Genomic DNA, 24,156 nt, shown 5'->3' with positions numbered 1-24,156 from the left:
GGTTCAAGTGTATTACTCTCAAAACGGTGCTGTAACGATAGAGTATTACAATTGGTAGACTGAACCTCCTAAAGAAGTTTAGTCTAACAATATTCATACAAAACAAAAGCTATGCTGTGGCTACACAGAACAAGAGCAAAAGAACCTGATGTTCTAAGAATAATGTATGACTCTCTTTGTTATACATTTAAAATATGCACAGTTTTTGCGAAAAGAACATTAGACCCAATAAGACTCAGACAACCTTGTATAATTTTGTTATAAAAGATCCAAAATTGTGCATATAAGTAACATTTTAAGAAGCTCAGTCATGAATCTAACAGTTCAGAATATAAAGCCACACATATAGTCAAGTAAATCTATCCCTAAATTTAAGAATCTATTAAGAGGATGGTTGAATCAATAATTTCTACCACCAACAAAAGCATGAGATGGATTCACAAAGGTTCTCTTTACATAGGCAAGGGGATCAAGTTAAAGTTCACTAGGGGGAAAAAGTCCATGGGAATGGAGCACAAATCAGGAAAGTTCAAGTCTGGTTTCTCACCAAACGTCTCCATATTGTCCAACAGGAAAGTTCATCAGCAAGGGGCAAAAGGCAAGGGGCATAAAAGATAAGTCAGGCAGGCAGACTGGAGGCAAGAAAAGAGAAACGGGGGTCACCAGAATTCGGGCATAAGCTTCCCTCCTCCTGCATAATGCTGCTCTACAGTTCATATTTGCCATTATGACATCAATGGTCAGTCCACAATGATCTGATTGTCATGTGACCATCCTTCCGTCTTTCAGGTGCGAATTGATACTTCAGCATGTTTTCTCATGCACATCTTGACGACTGTCAATTCCATCCTCACAGGTTAGTCAACAAAGAGCTTATTTACTTTGTTGCTATTCATGGGTATAGTCCAAAGTTTAGGCTTCCACCATTCATGCACCAAGGGGTGTAAGAAAAGTTTAGGTTTCCAAAGAAATGTTGGATGAACAAGAACTAATAAGCAACATTTAAGAACGTAACAAAGTCCATTGCACAAGGGTGTGAAATAATGCAGGCAAAGGAGAAAAGACATCTTAAACGTATTTTAGTTAGCATTTCTTATTGAATAAAACAAAACGTAGTTATATTCAAGTATAGTAAGATCGATCACACATTATATATAAGCATTTTATAAGGTTGTCAGTGATGGTTACACAGAAATGTTCAACTTCAACTGTGGCCGACTACCACAATTTCAAAAAGTAGCAACATGTAAACTATTTCTAAAGATCATTTAAATAAAATAGTTATGATTAGTAACTGATCTTTATTATGTTAGGCACTTATATTTTAAGTTTCAGACATGTAACTCTGCGTATACGATTTGCACCAATGTCGAGTTTGACACTTTGCAAGGAAATCAATAGAAATGCTACTCTTATCATTAGTTTTTCATAACATCTGTTAAAAATATAAGATAATCAGTTACCTAAACATCTTAAATTCACTGTTTGATTAATTGTAGTGTTTCTTCCTAGTCAAACACACTTTTACAGTGCTGGTACATCAACTTTTCTCAGTTTGTGTTCTTTTTCTAGACGTGTGCAAAGTGCACATTTATGTTTTCATTGTTGAGATAGGTTTAGATGTTGTGCAAGGCAAGATCAGCTTTTACGCTGCATCAGAGGTCTGCTACAAAATAGACATCCAAGGTGCCAGTGTAACCCTAACATCGTGCAGGCAGCTGAGTTTCATATCATTTGTAGTAGTGTACATCACTGGCAGGGATTTGGGTGAACTCCAATACAGTGTGGTTTGTTAATCCAGAAAAACGAGAATGATGGCCTCTAACATTGCTTTTGAGATCTGGTCTTTGAAACCGCTTTAGTGTCTAAACAGACTATTGTTCCCCCACTTCCCAAAGAACATACATAAAAAGAGGGGCTTTTGGTCAGTGAGCTTCATCCATTGGTCTGTTAAATCGTCATTCACATTTAGCTTCTGCCCCCTTGCAGCATGTTGAATGGTGCAATGGGCCATCCTGCTTCTCCCATTGGCTCCCTTCCCTTTTAGTGACGGCACAGGTCCTGTGCACATTGTTCACAGCTGCTTAAAATAGTTCCATGCTCTTCACTGGCAAAGTTGGTTCAAAATGTGTTTGATTTTACTTATGTTTGTTATTGTTTGAAATAACCATCTTTTGTGTGATATTCCCTTAGATTTTGTTTTCACTCTGTTTGTTGGCTTTAGAAGAGTGTACTCTTTACCCCTGCTAACCAGAGGCCAAGTGCCAGTGCTCCCCCTTGAAACATGATAACTTCAAGTCACTAGAGCCTGTGAGTTAAATGTCACCACTGTGCCAGAAGCCCACATTGCGCCACCAACTGCAGTGATGCAACAAACTCGACCTTAGGCCTACCATTGTAGTCTGGCGCAGCAGAGTTTAAACTGCCAATTTGACCGTCAAACTTGTGCAAGTTCTCTCAGTATACGGATTTCAGCCTTGTTCCATTAATGTTTCAGGGCATTGACTGCCATCAACGATGCAGCTTTTTATAGTCAGCCCTTAAACTTTCTTTTGTTGTGGCCGGTAGTATCTTCTAAATGAATGACCATCTGCTCCCTTTTGTACAGAATCAACATGATTAGCATTATCAGTACTTTTATAGCCCACTAAAATCTCTTGGAAATCTCTCTTGGAACTCTGCAGCCAAGGCATACAGGTGTTGCTTAACTGCATTTTTACTTCTTTCTTCAACCACATTGGCTGCTCTACTGCACATAAGAGCTCTGGAAGGTTGTCTCATAGGTTAAAAACTTGAGTAGAAAAAACCCTTTGTAAGTAAATTGATAATTTTTTCGGGTGGGTGGTTGCCCACCTCAAGAAATATTAACTTGTCAGAATGAGCTCCAAAGTTGCTAAATTAACCTCAACACAACTTCTGGTAGCTTTGGTACAGAGCAGACCGGCTTAGCTTAGGACAATGTGTGAAGTACTTATACAGTACCACAGCACTGACAGTCACAACTCCAAATAATAAAAATCCCAAACCTAATTAAAACAATAGAGTAAAATGTAACAAACAAAATGACACCAAAACAACAAAAACGCCAATAAGGGGAACCAGCAATCTTAACTTTTAAAGTTTTAGGTAACAATAGCGCCAAAAGTATTAAGCACCAATGATAGTCCATGGTAGTGGTAGACCTGGGCCTTGTTGGGATTTCAGACTGACCCTGAAGGAGCGCAAGTCTGATACGCCAAGCAGGGTTGTCCTGGTCAAAAATGTTACCTTCTGACTAAGTCTTTTTTATGGTTCTCAAAATTCTTCTACAGGGCAAGCCTGAAGCAGTATCCTAGGAATGAGCATCAAAATGGCACACCGTTACAGAGACCGCCCCTTGACTGCACCAGAGGTCATGAAAGTCTCAAGTTTTCAGGGTTTCTGGAGCAGCTTCTCGGGGCTTTTTCTTTTATTTAAAACTTTATTAACCTTTTCTAAATAACAGAGACATGACATCATACAGCATAATGGCAGGTTCGTACAAAAGAAAAACAGTTTTCAGCATATCACATCACGGTCGTCTTGCCAACTGTTACCGTGTAATGTCTATTATCAACAATGACAACCATTTTTGACCACAGCAGCTTCTCAGGGTTACTTTTAAGGTTACCAGGACCTCAGGAATAGCACTTCTCTTCCAGGGGATCCTCATCAATAGTCATAAGCATTAGAATATTCCCGCCCATGCGCGGGAATATTCTAATGCTTATGACTTTGATGAGGATACCCCTGGAAGAGAACTAGGATTACAGGTAAGTAACTAATCCTTAGTGACCAGTACTCGCTCTGGCAGAGGCCTCCAGCAAGATCAAGTCTAAATATAGTTGTTACTGGTTGAGTGGTGACTTTGGGGAAAAAGGCCTCTTGCAGCTTGTTGCGCGTCTGTAGTCACACAGGAGATTAGTCAGCTGACCCTTTGAGTCCACTTCTTTGTCCTGTGTGCAAGAGGACGCAGGTCCAGCCTTCAGGGCTCTTATCAGGACACAGGCATCCGGTCAAGTCCTCTTCTGATCTTCTGCAGGTTCAGAAAGTTTTCTGAGGAGAGTTCCTTGGGGGTCACACAATTATGGTTGCTTTTATCCAGAGAATGGACTCCTGGACACTACCTAACCAATGGGGAAAAGGTTTTCGGAGGCGACCGTGCCCCTTTTTTCAGCAGTTCCTGTTTACCCCACAGCCAACAGTCTCACAGTGCACCTTACTCCTAAAATGCAAGATGGAGAAACCCTTCCTCCCTTGTATGGAGCGTGTGTGCCCACCCCAAAAATTGGCCAGGGAAATATGCCGTCCCCTCATCTGTGATCACTTGTGTAGCTCATGTTCCACAGAACTTTGGTGCCAGCATGGCTGGGGGGGGTAAAGGGTTGCCTTCCACAGGTCTCAGCTTACATTTTCTTGTGAAAGGTCAGGTCAATTACCAGTTAATGGAATTCTTAGATCCAACTTCACTGGTCTTTCAGCAAGGGGACAAAAACACCTCCCTATACCCGGGCCATTGTTCCTGCTCAGGCAGCAGTTTTCACCTCATTAGGGCCACGCACTGACTGGGCAGCTGCTAGAGAGCTAATGAAGATAAGCCTCCAAGAGCTTTTGGATGGGAAAAGGTAACTTTCTAAAAGTTACTTTTTTTTTTTGATAATCAATTTTATTGAGTTAAACTCACACCAAAACAGTACATTGGTAGCAAATACATTAAGACGAGAGTCGACAGCCACACAACTAGGGACAAAGGAGCATAAGGCATACAGCAGGGTAAAGTAATGCCCGTAAGGGACATGAAGCCTACACATCCGCAACCTTCTTAGGGAACTAGGTTGAACCATTTGCCACACACCTTCTGGAAAAGTTCAGGACAACCACGGGCTTTAAAGAGGGCTTCCGCTTGGGTCCCACATCAGTCCACCCCCCGTTTCCACCGCCTGACACTAGGAGGCTTGGCCTGGGACCAGAGTGCCATAATGTCCCGCTTCCCCACCGCCGTTCCGAGAAAGCGTTTTGCTGCCCGGGAACAGTCTAGGCCGTCAAACACCCCCAGGAGCAAGCGCACCGGGTCATGTGGGACCTCCCACCCCAGGGTCAGTGTAAGTTCCAAATCCACCTCAGCCCAAAACGCCGCCAGGACCGGACATAGCCAGACCATGTGGTAGAAGTCTGCAGAAGCATGATCGCATCGTGCGCAGTTGGGGAAGGACCGCAGGCGGGCACTGTAGAGACGCGCAGGGGTGAGGTACGCCACGTGCAAGTAATAGAGTTGGACTAACCTCAGCTTAGAGGAGGTCGTCAGCATTTTAGGAGCCATAAGGGCGTCCCTCCAGTCCGCGTCCTCCAAGGGGCCCAACCACCCCTCCCAGCAGCCCCGCAGGGAGTCTAATGAAGCGGGACTGTTATTCACCAATGAGCGGTAGATCCAAGACACCCCACCTCTACCCAAATTCCCCATCATCACCTGGGCTTCTAGAGGGCTGAATTCCGGGAGAGAGATGGGAGACGGAATGTGTACGCAAAGCGCATGTCTAAGTTGCAAGTATTTGTATACTTGGGAGGGGTGGAGGGAGAAGCGCTGCTGCAAGTCCTCAAAGAATCTGATCTGGTCCCCCACCCAGAGGTCGCTGAGAAGCGAGAGCCCAATGCTGTCCCATCGCTTAAAGTCCAAAAGAGACGAGGTCTCCCGCAGCCACGTACCACACCACAGAGGCGTCTGTCTAGTGAGTTTCCGGTCCCACTTCGCGTGGCGCAACGCCGTGCGCCAAGCTAGGAAAACTGTCCTGGTGACTGGGGGGAGATCCTGGGGTATAGGAGCTCCATATAAATAAGCCTGGAGTTGAGGGAACTCCATCGAGCGAAGTTCCACCCGGTACGCCGGGTCAGACCAGCTGCCCACGAACCAATCATGGTTCACTATGAGTCTCGTGGCCAGATAGTACAGGTGGAGATTGGTGACTCCCATGCCCCCATCATAGGAAGGTATACGGCAATGCACCAGGGACATACGTGGTCTCCCACCCCCCCAGAGACCCCGGGTAAGGATACCGTCAATTTCACTGAACCAGCTTCCCGGAAGATGAAGGGAGACATTTTGTAAAGTATACAAGAACCGGGGAAGTTCCATCATTTTAACGAGGGCACTCCTACCCAAGGGAGTGAGCGGAAGGGACTGCCACTTCCGAAGGTCCGCTTTTGTCTTGTTAATCAGGGGCATAATGTTTAAGGCCCATTCGAGTTCCGGGAGGAGGGCGATCCATACACCCAAATATTTGAAGGACAGCCTGCGCAGAGGGATGTTCGTCTGCCAATCAAAGCAGTCCCGCGATGGGTGGAGAGGCACCAGGGTGGATTTCGCCGGATTGAGCCGCAGGCCCGAGACCCGCTCAAATGCGGAGAGGACTGCCAGACAACGCGGGCCAGAACTCTCTGGCTCTGCCAGTAAAAGGAGAGCATCGTCCATCTAGAGAGCGATCTTGTCGACCCGATAAGGGTCCCAAGCCCACCCACAGATACCAGAGTCTTGGCGTACAAGGGATGCCAAGGGCTCCATCGCCAGCGTAATCAAGAGCGGCGAGAGTGGGCATCCCTGGCGAGTGCCCCTCTGGATGGGGAATTTCTCCGAGAGCACCCCGTTGATCAGGACCCTCGCCACGGGACTGGAGTAAAGGACTCGGACGAGGCGCCGGAACGGAAGGCCGAACCCCATCAACTCCAACACGTCCTCCAAATATCCCCAAGCAACTGTGTCAAACGCTTTCTCGAAATCAAGGAGAAGCAAGGCCAGGTACGGGGGGAGGAGGTGGCAGTGCGCAGCGAAATGGAGGCAACGTATGCAGTGCAGAGTGCCTCGGGCTGGCATAAACCCACTCTGATCCGGGTGGACCAGGGTGTGTAAATGGGGGCGGACCCGCTGAGCCAGGATGGTAGCAAAGAGTTTCACCTCAGTATTGATGAGGGAAATGGGGCGATAGTCCGCACAGGCAAGGGAGGGCGGTTGTGTCTTCGGGAGAACCACTATGGTGGCCACGTCTGTTTCGGGGGGTAAAAGATCCCGTGTCCACCACGTGCTGGAACAGCGCCATCAAGTGGGGGACCAGAAGGTCTCGGTAGGTTGCGTAATATTCTTGCGGGTACCCATCTGGCCCAGGCGTCCTGCCTGAGTGTAGGATTGAAATGGCCCCATGGATCTCCTCCGGGGAAAGGGGAAGATCTAGGGTCTCGGCGGGGCAGCCGGGTCCCGGTCTCCGACAGCACTGCCGCCAGAGAGTCCGCAGGAGGCCTGGCAGCATACAGCTTGGCGTAGTACCCTGCAAAGGTCTGAGCAATGGCCCTCAAGCTGGAATGGTGACGGCCGGCTGCATCGTAGACTTCCGGGATGACGCAGTCCGCCTTGTGGTACGAAATTAAGTTATGGAGCAATGTGCCGTTTTTAGCACCCCAGCCATACAAATTGCGCGCCACCGATGAACGCCAAAGCATTTTGGCTGAATCCAAGGAAACCTGACTAATTTCCTCTCGTATTAGAGCAAGTTGCCGAGAGGAGTCAGGAGTTTCAGCAGCGGCCTGGGCCGCCTCCATCAGTGCCGCACGGGCCTCCAGCTGCACTAGGCGAGCTGCTCGAGCCGCGCGATCTAAAAGTTACTTTTAAATATTAAAGTTCACAAATGAATTTCAATTTTAATAATTATGAGAAATAGTCTTTGAATAAAAATGGTAGCTTTTTCCTGTAAAAAATTCAGCACTTTTAACATTTTCTGGGATTCAGCTTCATCCCTGCCAGCAAAAATATCTTTTGGGACCTAGTCACTGCAGGAACATGCCTATTTTAATTTCAAATGTTACACTTTTAAATATCAGGCACCATACCTTATGGGCAGCCAGATGTACGGGTGACCTACTAATATTTAAAAGCAAGGTTTCCTATGTTTAAAAAAGGTTCTTTTGACAGGTGTGAAGACAGGTGTTTAAGATGCTGCAGTCAGCTGCATGTGTGCCAGCCATGTTTTCTAGGTCCACTCTATGTATGGCACAATAGGTTCTGCAGTCCACAGGTGGCATTTAGTTTCCAGGCCCTAGGTTAATTTTCTATACCATGTTTATTGTGCCTATATGTCCCATGTATAAGTCAATTAGCGGTAAGTCAATTTAACCAGATTTTAAGGGAAGCACAGGCACTTTAGTTATGTTTACTACAGGTAACAGTGAGCAGAGTTTTAGGTCCAGCAAAAATAGGGTCCAGAAAAAGGTGAAAACATTTGGGGTGATTATGTAGAAAGGGCAGATTTCCTACTCCCTTCCCCTACACACAGAGCAGCCTTGAAATACCAAATAAGAATTCAGAATAGGGCATTGTAAAATTAAGGACTTTGCCTATAAACCTTGCCTCCAGTTCTACTTGGATTCTGCTAGAATGTCCACCGTAAGTTTGAGATCAAGTGTACTTTTTGGACATAAAGTTCAATTAGCAGAGCACAGCTTCAAATAAGGATTCTTGTTTTCGTCTTGTTTGCCAGGCCCTAGGTAAATTAAACATTTCTTCCCAAGGCAGAGTCCCTTGAATTCAAATGGATACTTGCAGTGGGAACCATTTGATATCTTGGAAGTGACTTCATGGTGGTGCAGTAAGATTTTAATTGGTCATTTAGTTTTAGTACTGGGTTATGAAACTAGGCACCATCCACTCCTGTTAGCATTGCTGATACCATTTTGAATATATGTTTTCCACGTTGAGACCATGAAGATCTAAAATGGGTCTCAACATTGTTTGGAGGGGACAAAAGACAGTACCATTTCTCAAACTACTTATGCCTATTTTTGTAGCATTTTTTCACATGTTCCAATTGTTTTTCCTGAAACATTTCCATTTTTTTTTTGTGGAGGCACAGGAAATCGGTAGCAACATCTTTGTATGGAAGTTGTATCGTTTTTGTGCAGTCTACCACGCACAAGACTGTAGTCTGCCTTTCCCACCAAGTTCAATCACTCCAGCCTAGACTGCCCCAGTGGTTTCTGTGGACAGGATCTCTCTTCAAGAAAAATGTAATTAGTCCTTCACCCAATCGCCCCCGTCCCTGATACCGTGGCACGTTTTGCTCAAAGGAAGCCTCAATGGAATCTTGACACGAAATCAGTCTGACCACTTGATCCAATGTTGCAGCGAAATAGCTCAATGAGTTAAGCAATAGCTACTGAACTCTATACAGGTTACAAGTTTACATTTCAGCAGGTCCACCTGGGATGGTCATCCTAACAATGCTGATAAATACGGTACCAATAACTTGTAACACCTGTGTACATGACTTCAAAAACTTAAAACTGGCATAAGGCCATATATAAAGTATACTTTATTATTGTAATCCTCTGGCAAATAATTGTATCATTTTATGAACAAAAACCATAAGAGGTCTTGGAGATAGATTACTGGATGTATTCACTAACCACAGAGAAAAGAGCTATAGACTACATTATTTTCATCTTTTTATTAGGTCACAACATTGGAAACTTGTTTCAACAAAAGGCATAATTAAAGAATTAGCCAGACGTTCCTGATAGGTTAGATTCTCTCAACATTGATTAGTAGATTTTGAAGGGGTGACCCTGAAATTGCTGATGTCACTATAACATTTATCAGTGTCTGCTTGGTAGAAAAGGATGTCCCTCTGATACACCTTTGTGAAGAGTCTAGTCACTTTACTTAGCACAAGAAGCATTGTTAAGAGTTGTAGGTGCTCACTTCAATAGAGACATTTATGGAGAGTTTTAGCATTTCTAGTCCCTGGCTCCATTAATCTCTTGAAGCCGAAACTTTTCAGACAGTCACCCCAGTCATAGATCTGGGTTGAATCCATCATCGTCCTTTAGCTCACTGTGCCACCCCAGTTCAGACACAGCTATATGCAAATCAGTCTTGACCCTGTGCGTCATGGGAACAGTCCAGATCGTACTGTCAAGCCATGTCTTCCCTGGACCAGAAACAAGTATCCTGGGACCGGTTTCAGGCTCACAGCCCTCATCAGCCAGGCTATCTTGAATTCAGTGGCAAAGTGCAAGGGACCCACGTCTGAGCCAATCCTGCCAACTTAGAGCGAACAAAGCAAACACAAGGAATGATGGACAGAGTGCCAAACCTTTTCAGACACTGGCTTAAAGCTAGCCTGACCCCGAAACCCGTCCCAGGATGCTTGTTTCCAGTCCAGTGAAGACATGGCTTAGCAGTTTGGTCTGGGCTGTTCCCATGAGGCACAGGGTCAAGACTAATTTGCATATAGCTGTGTCTGAACTGGGGTGGCTAAGTGAGCTAAAAAAGTGATGTTGCGAGGAGTTACAGGTAGCCATGGACGAAGTTGTTCCCAGGTTTGGTCTGATAGAATCTGGTAATGTTGCAGCTCACAATGTGAGAATGGTAAGGACAGTGGAGCCCCTGGTGGAGTGATCAATGGGATGGTTCTTGTGGCAGTAACTAGTTTTCTCACAGGTTGATGTTGGCCATTTGTCCTTTGAACTTTGAGAGGTACAGACCTCTATGCTTACTGTTCTGATTTCCTTGATGAGTGTGACTAAGACTAACACTTGTTTCCCTATCCTTAAAAAAAGTTTGATCAGGCCTCTGAAATGCTGAGACCTACCCACAACCTTCCTGTATTTTTTTTCTTTCCCCATTTTTCTGACTTTTTGTGATCCTTTTTAGATTGAACCACCCTCATTAGTTTTAGACTTTAAAATAATTGACTTCCTCATGTTTAAAAGAGGAGGTAGAAGACTCTTTTCTGAGCATCAGATTCTACTGTTAATTCTTTGTATTGCTGTGACTGAACTTTTTGTTTCATACTGTTGCGCCAGAACTTCTTTAGGAGGTTTGGCTATCCATTTACAGAATGGTATTGAGAATAATTTACATTAACCTGACTGCTAACTTGTAATAAATCTTTCTTGACTTGAATTACTGATTCCTCGTCTTTATTGTGTTGCCAAATGAGTTACTCTGTTTATTTGTGTTTGACCAAGTGCCAACTCCCTTCGCCTCTCAGTCGCATATAAAGGCAAGACGGGAACACAAACATATGGTTAGGTATAAAGAAGGAGGAACCTCTCTTGTGAAAATGAGGACGTTGATTGTGCTTAAGAAACAAAAAATCCAAATCCTTATGGAAGTTGGTGAACGTGGATTCAGCCAGTCATGGAAGTCCAAAAGGTGCAGTAACACCTCCAGAAAGATGGACTCTTCACTTCAGCACGATTCCCAATAGAGGCTTGCGGAAGAAGTGTAAGGGGACAGGACCGGCTTTAAATCGGTGCTACTGATGAGGCCGCACTGGGCACCTTTGAGAGGCGTCACTAACCTCGGGGGGAGGTACTGTGTTTAGCAATAACATACGATTTAAAATCACCTGCTGCATAGTTTCTTGCTACTCCTTATTTCAGGCTGCAACAAAAATGTCACAATAACTCTTTTGATTAATGTTACTGCTAGATAGAGAGATCACAGTTTTGTCTATTTGCAGTTTTGACTTGTCTAAGGTAGCACAGGGGGTTATGCCTGCTGCAAAAAACAGATCTGTATTTTATGTGGATAGCTGAGTGGATTAGTGAAGCCTACCTTTACCGGCGCTTTAAAATAAATGAAATGTGTTTGAGAGATGACAGGCACTCAGGAGTTCGAGGAGGAGGTCATCGTGGGTTCAGAAAAGATTGTCACACCGGGCGCCCCCAGCTCTAAAGCCGTCCCTGTATGGAGAAGTTGAGGAAGGGTTCTGCCCTTCATTGCTGGTCTAGGCCATGCAGCAACTATCCACTATTCTAAGTCCCTTAAAATGTCTTTCCAAATAACAGTGTACTGATTGCGACAACAATTTGTATGAACAGTTAAAACTGCGGTGTTGTGAAATGCAAACATACTTAGAGTTAAAATATTTTTGTGCCCTGATGATGAGGCTCTAAGTGGATTCCATTAGGGTACTCTGTTGGCCCAGAATAAAGGATTCCCTGATCTGTTTTGTAATATTCTTTCACATTATTACGTGACTACAATCTTATCGTTTTCTTGCATAGATGTGTCTCCCCTGCATAAAGCGACCTGTATTTGTCTTAATGTTCTCATTCTTTTACGTCTTCAGGTAATAGAAACAAGAAATGTGGAAGCACCTTATTTCTTGCCTGAAATAATTTTCCGAGACAAATCCAGGTATGTTGGTGGTGTAGTTGCCATAGTTAAAATTGTTAATGTATTTTCATGGGCATGGGCCCTCTACTTGTGCTAAGTTTGGCGACGAATGAGTTATTTATAGGAACTGTAACGCTGGATACATATTTAGAGGGTTTAATTAGTTATCCAATTATAAGGATTCATGACATGCTAAATGGGAGTGTAATGGACTTTGAAGGTAAACATAGCAGTCTGCTGATTAAGACAGGCTTGATTTTGACACGTACTATATTACTGTCACAAATGATAAATGTACAGCTGTACATTAAGAACTGATTTAACAGCTCTCACATCTAATTTTAGAAATATAAAACATGTTGTGCATGATTTTCATGCACTAGGAAACTATGCTCTTTTCAGTGATCCACCAGAGTGTTCCAGTATTGAAAACCGCAGTGCAGTGCTTTTCATTAGTGACATCACTAGTGACAGTTCAAGATAGACAAGAGGCTACACCCAGCGTGGCTAAGTTCAGTGGTCTAGCTGATGTGCTGGTCGTCATAGTACTGTTGCTTGTGTGCTGGTTGCCTGAAGAAGACCAGGGGCCGACGAATTGCTAGAAAGAGGAGACGGCGCTGCCAGGATGACCAAAGGCTGCTTGTATGTCCTTTTTGTTGTTTAACAAACCAAAGTGGACAAGTTTTATGATTCAGAGCAAACTTTTTTTGCTATCATTGTTGTAATAAACGTGAAAGGAGAGAGAGCACAACTGCTGTGAAAGAAACCCCTCACCCACCTACCTAGTAGGTGGCATGCTTCATCATCGGGGCCCAACTAGATTGTCTAGCACAATCCAGTTGTGCTACAACGCCTGAGATACAGCGGAGCAGGGTTTTGAGCAGAAAGTGGCGTGCTATGTGTGATGTGTATAAGAGTTAAAAAAAGTCTCTGGGAATTGCCCTATGGAAAAACTTTAATTATAAGGGTCCCAGGACTAATGTAAAAAAGTTTGGCGGGATATGTAATTAGGAAGATTATTTTCCTGGTATCCCTTGTAACTAAGGTCAACTAGTTTCAGCCTTCTCGATGGTTCTAGAGGCTTTCGTCAGGACCAGCAAAAAAATTGTGAATGGCCATATACACAAGGTATAGGCCACGTGTAAATATCAGCACACACCCTAAAGTGTGCTGTGAGTGTAGTGATACGGTACTCACAGTAACTCCGTTTGAGATTACCTGAAAATGAAGAATTAATTTAGATATGGAGAACAGTTGTGAATCATGCATATACACTAGATGCATGCTCCTTTCAACTAAAGGCTAGTGATCTGAAGCCAAATGACTTTGTGAGTGTGCATGAACACTATAAAGGCTTGCGTGGCTACAATGTGTCCCAGAGGATCCGTGAGTGAGTAGATATCGTAATATTGGGGCACATGGAGCGCATATTCTTTATCCATTGTGTGCGTGCCTGTGGCGCAGTCATATACATATTGTTCATATTAGGTGTGACTATACAAGTCATGAAGAAACAGGGGGCCAATATGCTAAGTGGCCAAGTGCGCGTGCAATATGGTGATTATTTGTTGATATGGTGGCGTATATTAACATGGTGTCCACTGTGTGTGGAGTTCAACAAACAGACACAGATAAATAAAAATGACAGACAAACAACAGCTAAATGACAAACAACATGAAACGCGGTCTCACTTGAATAGAGAGGTTGTTATGCCTCTAGGATTAGATCGCCGTATGTTTCTCCGCTTGACCTTAATGGAAACGAAATGGCGGGGAGAATTGTTTGTAAACGCCTACCGGTAATGAGCATTACCGTAATAAATTAAATTAAAGCGGCGTAGCTTTCTGGGTCTAAACGGGACCAAAGGTCGCTCAATATTAACCCGTCCTAGTCATTGTACTCACAGTTGTAAGGGAGGACAGGTCCGTAGTACCTAGAACGGCGCTCGGGTCCGCTTGTTCAGCGCCGATACAGAAATGGGGAGTGGTTAAAGAAGCCGGCAAACAGGAAGTTGTGTGTTGCGGCTGAGAAAGACTAGAACGCCGCGAGTGGTGCAGACGTAGCCTATGTGTGTTAGAAAGGGAAGAAATTACTTGATGTCACGTGTTGTGAGTTTATTGTAAAAACAACACGAAATTCAGAAATATGTATATCCGTCCCACTGTGGTGCAGCTAAACAGTATTGGTAAATATATGGCTACATGCGGACTATAATAACAGGCATGTGTCTGTGTGATTGCATACAAGGCGATCTATGCCTGTATGTTAAAGGGAGATTAGAGAAGGGATAATAGCTGCCTCTTAAAGCTGCGTATGGAGTTCTAAGTGTAGCGGTACTGTGTACTGTGTGCAGATCAGATGGTAGCTATAGTGAATAACCGTAGGAGTCTGCACAGTTTCAGAAATGGGTGCACAAGACTGCGCAAGATATATGTTGCAGGCTAGAGAGTGATCGAATGCAGTAAATATTTGCTGTCATCAATACCGATGTATACTATTCCAGGGTACATTATCATTAAGTCCTGAGATGTGGGTTGAAAGTCTATATACCCAGCGTTGTTCTTTTTCGAACAGACGTTCCTGGATGTCGGTAGGATTGGGATCAAGTTGTTCAATTATGACCCACGACATGTCATTGGTGGTATGCCCCTTGGCTAGATAGTGTTCTGTAAGTTTTGTCGTGCTGCGTTTGCAGCGGATGTTACTGCGATGCTCGCAGATTCTGGTTTTGACCTTTCTGGTGGTCATCCCGACATATCGTAATTTGCATGGGCATGTGATGAGGTAGATGACATTTGCCGAATTGCAGTTGGTATGTTTCATAATTGTCCAGATTTTATCTTGTTCAAGATGTAGTGTTTTCGTGGATTGGGTAAGATGGCAGATGCTGCAGTTGCCACATGGGTAGTGGCCTGTCACTTCTGGTAGTCCCCATGCATTCAGTACTGTGCTAGGAGTGGTCAGAGTCTTTTTTGGTCTGGTCGGCACTAGACTGTCTCTGAGGTTATGTGACCTTTTGTAGGAAAATAAAGGTTTTTCCCATTGTAGCTTGCCTGAAGTTACAATTTTCCAGTTGGTTTGTATCAGTTTGGCTACTTGATTAGAGATGGAATTAAAGGTAGTTACACATGTAAGTGGTATGGTAGTTGACAAGTTCAACTTGGGTTCCAGTAGCCCTTCACGATTTTGGTTACGGGCTCTTTTTTGTGCTTTGTGAATAACTTTGTTGGGGTATCCACGGTTTTGGAGTTTTGTAGTTAGTTCATCTGATTGTTTTTTAAAATCTTTAAGTTCGCTACAGTTTCGGCGCAGTCTGAGGTATTGACCAAATGGCAAATTGTCCCTTAGAGGCCTGGGGTGGAAACTCTGGAAATGTAACAGAGAATTTTTCGCTGTTGGTTTAAAGTGGGTTTTGGTTATCAGTATTCCATTTCGTGCTTCAATCTCCAAATCTAGAAAGGTAATTTTGGTATTGCTTATGGTGTGAGTGAATCGTAGGTTTGGGTCAAGTGTGTTAATCCAATTCAGGAATTCATTCAGTCTTTGGTTGTTACTTGTCCATATTAAGAATACATCATCGATGTATCTTTTGTAGAAGGTGATATCCTGATTGTATGTTGATTGAGGGTTGAGGATATGTAAATCTTCGAAATTGGACACGTATAGCCCCGCTACACTGGGAGCGAAGGTGCTCCCCATAGATGTTCCGTACTGTTGGAGGAAGAGGGTGCCTTCATATTCGAAAAAATTGTCTCTGAGGGCTATTTCCGCACATTCCATTATAAATGATTTTGGGGTGTTATACTCACAGATTGTTTTGTCAAGGGAGGTGCGGATGACCTCTAGGGTATCATCTTGGGGTAGGCTGGTATAGAGGCTTTCTATGTCTAGACTTACAAGGATGGATGTAATAGGATTAAACTCTAGGTTGTTAATTTGGTTCAGTAAGTCTTTAGTGTCTTTTAAGTAAGCAGGAGTCGACTGAACAATAGGCTGTAGATAGAAATCGCAGAAGCGGGACAGGGGTTCAAGCAGAGAACCTATTCCAGAGACGATGGGTCTGCCCGGAGGTGGTGTTTTATTTTTATGTATTTTTGGAATGGTGTAGAAGTATGGAATGGTTTTGCCACCTGAGGTAAGGAATGATGCTTCTTGTTTGCTGATGTGGCCATTAGATTCTGCTTCGTGAACCATGATGTCAATTTTGGTCTTGACTCTGTTTGTGGGATCTTCGTCCAGTATTTTATAGTTTTTTGGATCATCTAGGAGGCGTGTGCATTCTAGATGATAAGCATTACGGTTTTGAATGACTATACCTCCACCTTTATCAGCTGGTTTAATGATGATGTCTCTGTTGTTTTTAAGACTTCGGATGGCATTGAACTGTTGAGTTGTAGTGTTGTTGAATACTTTATTCTCATGAGTATTCTCAATGCCTTTGTATATCGCTTGTTCGAATGCGATGAGTTCCGCTGGTGTTGTGTGGGGAGGAGGAATGAAATTTGATTTCAATTTGAGGGTGGTATCGCCTTTTTCTTCTTGTTGTGACTCCTTATTAGGTGAGTTTTCAAAGAAAGCTTTGAGTTTAAGTTTCCGAAAAAATTCTGATAATTCACAATGTAATTTGAATTTATCAAGTCTCGCTGTAGGTGAAAATCCAAGGCCTCTATTTAGGACCTGTTCCTCTGCTGTTGTGAGAATATGGTTTGATAGATTGGTTATTAGGCTCTGCTTGTGCTCGGCTGAGGTTCCTTTGTCCTGCTGCGTGTGTTGGCACTCGGGTTCTGGTTGTCTTCCCAGTGTACTTGGCCTCCTCGTGGGCGTCTTCCGCGTCCCCTCTGGCCTGATCCTAAAAAAGGAAACCGTTGGTTGGGGTTGCCAAATTGGGGATGGGGTTGTTGGAATTGTGGGTTCCAGCCATAGAACATAGGTTGAGTCATAGGCGGGAAAGGAGCCGGATAGTTGGGTACCATTCCTGGGTGCATGTTGGGCCATGGTTGTTGCCAATGTGTATTTCTTCCTCTCCCTCTTCCTCGTTGTCTGTTTGTATAGTAACCTTTTTCTGATCCTGAGCTCTCATTACTGCCACCGCTGTGTATTGAGGATCCCTCTTCTGAAGATATGGAGTGGTTAGATCTCGTAGGGGTTTTGTAGTCTGCATCTGAATATGGATATGTTTTGACATATGAGAATTTTTTTAGGTCTTTTTGAAATTGTTGAATCTTGGATTGTGTAAGTTCTTCTTTGTAGTCTGCTATTTCTTTATTGACCTCCTCTAGTCTTTTCTTATATGAGGTTAGTGTGGTTTTGAAGTGTTGTTCAGTTGCCTGGATCTCTATCAGGATGGCATCTGAAAGTCTTTTTGCTGTTTGAATTATCAGAATGATCCAGTCTCTTGTGCAATGCCATGCAATTTGTGCCCAGTCTCTGCGGAATGCTGCATCATCTAGAAAAACCACACTAACCTCATATAAGAAAAGACTAGAGGAGGTCAATAAAGAAATAGCAGACTACAAAGAAGAACTTACACAATCCAAGATTCAACAATTTCAAAAAGACCTAAAAAAATTCTCATATGTCAAAACATATCCATATTCAGATGCAGACTACAAAACCCCTACGAGATCTAACCACTCCATATCTTCAGAAGAGGGATCCTCAATACACAGCGGTGGCAGTAATGAGAGCTCAGGATCAGAAAAAGGTTACTATACAAACAGACAACGAGGAAGAGGGAGAGGAAGAAATACACATTGGCAACAACCATGGCCCAACATGCACCCAGGAATGGTACCCAACTATCCGGCTCCTTTCCCGCCTATGACTCAACCTATGTTCTATGGCTGGAACCCACAATTCCAACAACCCCATCCCCAATTTGGCAACCCCAACCAACGGTTTCCTTTTTTAGGATCAGGCCAGAGGGGACGCGGAAGACGCCCACGAGGAGGCCAAGTACACTGGGAAGACAACCAGAACCCGAGTGCCAACACACGCAGCAGGACAAAGGAACCTCAGCCGAGCACAAGCAGAGCCTAATAACCAATCTATCAAACCATATTCTCACAACAGCAGAGGAACAGGTCCTAAATAGAGGCCTTGGATTTTCACCTACAGCGAGACTTGATAAATTCAAATTACATTGTGAATTATCAGAATTTTTTCGGAAACTTAAACTCAAAGCTTTCTTTGAAAACTCACCTAATAAGGAGTCACAACAAGAAGAAAAAGGCGATACCACCCTCAAATTGAAATCAAATTTCATTCCTCCTCCCCACACAACACCAGCGGAACTCATCGCATTCGAACAAGCGATATACAAAGGCATTGAGAATACTCATGAGAATAAAGTATTCAACAACACTACAACTCAACAGTTCAATGCCATCCGAAGTCTTAAAAACAACAGAGACATCATCATTAAACCAGCTGATAAAGGTGGAGGTATAGTCATTCAAAACCGTAATGCTTATCATCTAGAATGCACACGCCTCCTAGATGATCCAAAAAACTATAAAATACTGGATGAAGATCCCACAAACAGAGTCAAGACCAAAATTGACATCATGGTTCACGAAGCAGAATCTAATGGCCACATCAGCAAACAAGAAGCATCATTCCTTACCTCAGGTGGCAAAACCATTCCATACTTCTACACCATTCCAAAAATACATAAAAATAAAACACCACCTCCGGGCAGACCCATCGTCTCTGGAATAGGTTCTCTGCTTGAACCCCTGTCCCGCTTCTGCGATTTCTATCTACAGCCTATTGTTCAGTCGACTCCTGCTTACTTAAAAGACACTAAAGACTTACTGAACCAAATTAACAACCTAGAGTTTAATCCTATTACATCCATCCTTGTAAGTCTAGACATAGAAAGCCTCTATACCAGCCTACCCCAAGATGATACCCTAGAGGTCATCCGCACCTCCCTTGACAAAACAATCTGGGAGTATAACACCCCAAAATCATTTATAATGGAATGTGCGGAAATAGCCCTCAGAGACAATTTTTTCGAATATGAAGGCACCCTCTTCCTCCAACAGTACGGAACATCTATGGGGAGCACCTTCGCTCCCAGTGTAGCGGGGCTATACGTGTCCAATTTCGAAGATTTACATATCCTCAACCCTCAATCAACATACAATCAGGATATCACCTTCTACAAAAGATACATCGATGATGTATTCTTAATAAGGACAAGTAACAACCAAAGACTGAATGAATTCCTGAATTGGATTAACACACTTGACCCAAACCTACGATTCACTCACACCATAAGCAATACCAAAATTATCTTTCTAGATTTGGAGATTGAAGCACGAAATGGAATACTGATAACCAAAACCCACTTTAAACCAACAGCGAAAAATTCTCTGTTACATTTCCAGAGTTTCCACCCCAGGCCTCTAAGGGACAATTTGCCATTTGGTCAATACCTCAGACTGCGCCGAAACTGTAGCGAACTTAAAGATTTTAAAAAACAATCAGATGAACTAACTACAAAACTCCAAAACCGTGGATACCCCAACAAAGTTATCCACAAAGCACAAAAAAGAGCCCGTAACCAAAATCGTGAAGGGCTACTGGAACCCAAGATGAACTTGTCAACTACCATACCACTTACATGTGTAACTACCTTTAATTCCATCTCTAATCAAGTAGCCAAACTGATACAAACCAACTGGAAAATTGTAACTTCAGGCAAGCTACAATGGGAAAAACCTTTATTTTCCTACAAAAGGTCACATAACCTCAGAGACAGTCTAGTGCCGACCAGACCAAAAAAGACTCTGACCACTCCTAGCACAGTACTGAATGCATGGGGACTACCAGAAGTGACAGGCCACTACCCATGTGGCAACTGCAGCATCTGCCATCTTACCCAATCCACGAAAACACTACATCTTGAACAAGATAAAATCTGGACAATTATGAAACATACCAACTGCAATTCGGCAAATGTCATCTACCTCATCACATGCCCATGCAAATTACGATATGTCGGGATGACCACCAGAAAGGTCAAAACCAGAATCTGCGAGCATCGCAGTAACATCCGCTGCAAACGCAGCACGACAAAACTTACAGAACACTATCTAGCCAAGGGGCATACCACCAATGACATGTCGTGGGTCATAATTGAACAACTTGATCCCAATCCTACCGACATCCAGGAACGTCTGTTCGAAAAAGAACAACGCTGGGTATATAGACTTTCAACCCACATCTCAGGACTTAATGATAATGTACCCTGGAATAGTATACATCGGTATTGATGACAGCAAATATTTACTGCATTCGATCACTCTCTAGCCTGCAACATATATCTTGCGCAGTCTTGTGCACCCATTTCTGAAACTGTGCAGACTCCTACGGTTATTCACCATAGCTACCATCTGATCTGCACACAGTACACAGTACCGCTACACTTAGAACTCCATACACAGCTTTAAGAGGCAGCTATTATCCCTTCTCTAATCTCCCTTTAACATACAGGCATAGATCGCCTTGTATGCAATCACACAGACACATGCCTGTTATTATAGTCCGCATGTAGCCATATATTTACCAATACTGTTTAGCTGCACCACAGTGGGACGGATATACATATTTCTGAATTTCGTGTTGTTTTTACAATAAACTCACAACACGTGACATCAAGTAATTTCTTCCCTTTCTAACACACATAGGCTACGTCTGCACCACTCGCGGCGTTCTAGTCTTTCTCAGCCGCAACACACAACTTCCTGTTTGCCGGCTTCTTTAACCACTCCCCATTTCTGTATCGGCGCTGAACAAGCGGACCCGAGCGCCGTTCTAGGTACTACGGACCTGTCCTCCCTTACAACTGTGAGTACAATGACTAGGACGGGTTAATATTGAGCGACCTTTGGTCCCGTTTAGACCCAGAAAGCTACGCCGCTTTAATTTAAATTATTACGGTAATGCTCATTACCGGTAGGCGTTTACAAACAATTCTCCCCGCCATTTGTTTCCATTAAGGTCAAGCGGAGAAACATACGGCGATCTAATCCTAGAGGCATAACAACCTCTCTATTCAAGTGAGACCGCGTTTCATGTTGTTTGTCATTTAGCTGTTGTTTGTCTGTCATTTTTATTTATCTGTGTCTGTTTGTTGAACTCCACACACAGTGGACACCATGTTAATATACGCCACCATATCAACAAATAATCACCATATTGCACGCGCACTTGGCCACTTAGCATATTGGCCCCCTGTTTCTTCATGACTTGTATAGTCACACCTAATATGAACAATATGTATATGACTGCGCCACAGGCACGCACACAATGGATAAAGAGTATGCGCACCATGTGCCCCAATATTACGATATCTACTCACTCACGGATCCTCTGGGACACATTGTAGCCACGCAAGCCTTTATAGTGTTCATGCACACTCACAAAGTCATTTGGCTTCAGATCACTAGCCTTTAGTTGAAAGGAGCATGCATCTAGTGTATATGCATGATTCACAACTGTTCTCCATATCTAAATGAATTCTTCATTTTCAGGTAATCTCAAACGGAGTTACTGTGAGTACCGTATCACTACACTCACAGCACACTTTAGGGTGTGTGCTGATATTTACACGTGGCCTATACCTTGTGTATATGGCCATTCACAATTTTTTTGCTGGTCCTGACGAAAGCCTCTAGAACCATCGAGAAGGCTGAAACTAGTTGACCTTAGTTACAAGGGATACCAGGAAAATAATCTTCCTAATTACATATCCCGCCAAACTTTTTTACATTAGTCCTGGGACCCTTATAATTAAAGTTTTTCCATAGGGCAATTCCCAGAGACTTTTTTAACTCTTATACACATCACACATAGCACGCCACTTTCTGCTCAAAACCCTGCTCCGCTGTATCTCAGGCGTTGTAGCACAACTGGATTGTGCTAGACAATCCAGTTGGGCCCCGATGATGAAGCATGCCACCTACTAGGTAGGTGGGTGAGGGGTTTCTTTCACAGCAGTTGTGCTCTCTCTCCTTTCACGTTTATTACAACAATGATAGCAAAAAAAGTTTGCTCTGAATCATAAAACTTGTCCACTTTGGTTTGTCAAATTGTTTGGGGAAGAGGACAAGTTTTTCTTTTCCTCGCTCTCTTGTTGTTCCCATTTATTTCTTTTTGTTGTTTAGCCAAAGAGATGAGTATACAGATAGACTCTGCTTATACCAGTCGCAAGGATGTTGTCAGCCCACATGAGCTCCTGAAAAGGAAGACACGCCAGGAAGCATTTGGGCAAGGAGAAGATTGAGGTTAATTTGAGCGTCTAGTGATGCTATTAAAATCGCAGTCCTAACATCAAAACAGGACTGAATCCTGTGTGCTAGTACATCTTGAGAATGCCTGTTTTTGTGTAGTAAATGATAGCAAGACTTGATCCTTCTGAAGGATGTAATTAAAATCGTAGTCTGTTTGAGTGCAAGTTGAAAGATTTCAGGTAGTTTGAAAAACATTTTTACAATCTGTAATTATATATTTTATATGCTTTGTGGGGAATCTCAGCGTTAACTCTTGCTTGCTTCTTTTATATGTGCTAAAAATGCTGATGTAGACGGGCCCCTTCTTCTCCTGACACTATTAAACTGACAGAAGATGGTTGGTATCAGTGAAAAGTGTCAATCTAATTTTTTTCTTGGAGTAGTGTTTAAGGTTAAGAAAATAGGTAAGCATGACTTTCCCCTTGTTTTTCTAGAAAAAAGAAAACTATAGCCTTAACAAGCAAAATATTTCTGGTCAGTGTACTAGTTTTTCTCAACATTTCAATTTTGCCACTATCTCACTGATGTACAAAAAACTGATAAATAATATGCCAGATCCTCTCCAAGTGCTTCGCGAGAAATGGTCCAGAGATGGAATTGAGATGGATGACGAGGAATGGCAAGAGGCCGTTTCCTTGCCTAGAGTCGTGGCGATACCAGCGTGCCTCCAACTAGTCCAACTAAAAATACTCCACAGGAGTTATGTGACAGGACCCCAGTTGGTACGGATGGGGAGAGTGGACGGGGAGGATTGCAGACGGGGATGTGGCCGGGTGGGTACTTTAATGCACATAATTTGGGAATGTGCCCCTATACAACCCTACTGGCGTGAAGTGCAAGACATCATTAATGCAGTACTGTCAACGCATCTTGGCCTCGAAGCGCGTAGATGTCTGTTCAATATTTGGGAGCCGACAGATCTGAATGACTGCTTAATACAATGGGTCACCTTGGGGCTTATGCTCGCTAAGAGTAACATTGCGCAGTGGTGGGGGCATCTCAACCTCCTGTGGTGGATGATTGGGAGAAGGATCTGGACTGTTCAATGTTCAGGGAAAAGACAGTATACGTAGCCCGGGGTTGCCCTAAGAATTGGACCCGAGTGTGGGGCAGATGGAATTCCTATCATGGGGACATCTGTCAACCACCCCTCACTACCGATAGTGAAGATCGCCCTAGACCTTCCAAGGAACATTTTGTATTGCCTGAATGTACCTACTGTACCCGTGTTGTGTGACTTACTGCGTTCTGTGTAATGTACTTGGTGAGCTGATGTGTGTTAATAAAAAGTTTTACTAAAAAGAAGAAAATTCAATTTTCCACTGAGCAAGGGACAATATCCCCTCCTTAAACTAAATGGATCAAAACTTGTACAGACTGTCACAAACAGATGTCTGAGACAGATGCTCACAAGACAGGTCTCTGGTGTTTGGGTTCAGGCCACAATGCCAAGTTGTGCAAGGAATTTGCCCTTCTAAATCTGAAGGAGTTCCAAGAACGTGAAGCCAAGTTGTATGTAATTGAACACCGAAAGAAGTCTCAAAAGTCCTGCTCAAAGTTGATGGTGCAGACTCATTCTCACTCTCAGTGCAGTTCCCACAAGTCATCGTTGCTGTCAAAGTCATCAGAAAGAAACACGTTAGTTATAGATTCCTTACCTTCGAATTACC

The 24,156-nt window shown here is 43.4% G+C and overlaps 1 protein-coding gene across 3 annotated transcripts in view; it reads left to right on the top strand.

Annotated features, from left to right (window-relative positions):
* EFR3A (EFR3 homolog A) overlaps positions 1-24,156 on the top strand; it is a 1,080,015-nt gene that overhangs the window by 886,406 nt on the left and 169,453 nt on the right. For all 3 annotated transcript variants that reach the window (XM_085604916.1, XM_085604915.1, XM_085604914.1), the window contains one exon: positions 12,138-12,205. In XM_085604916.1, coding sequence (XP_085461042.1) covers positions 12,138-12,205 — 68 coding nt within the window. The remainder of the gene's footprint in view (positions 1-12,137; positions 12,206-24,156) is intronic.

This window comes from Triturus cristatus, chromosome 5_1, assembly GCF_964204655.1.
Source record: "Triturus cristatus chromosome 5_1, aTriCri1.1, whole genome shotgun sequence".
Classification (NCBI taxonomy): Eukaryota; Metazoa; Chordata; class Amphibia; order Caudata; family Salamandridae; genus Triturus; species Triturus cristatus.
The sequence above is the reverse complement of the archived record's forward strand: the minus strand, read 5'-3'. Positions and strand labels throughout refer to the sequence as shown.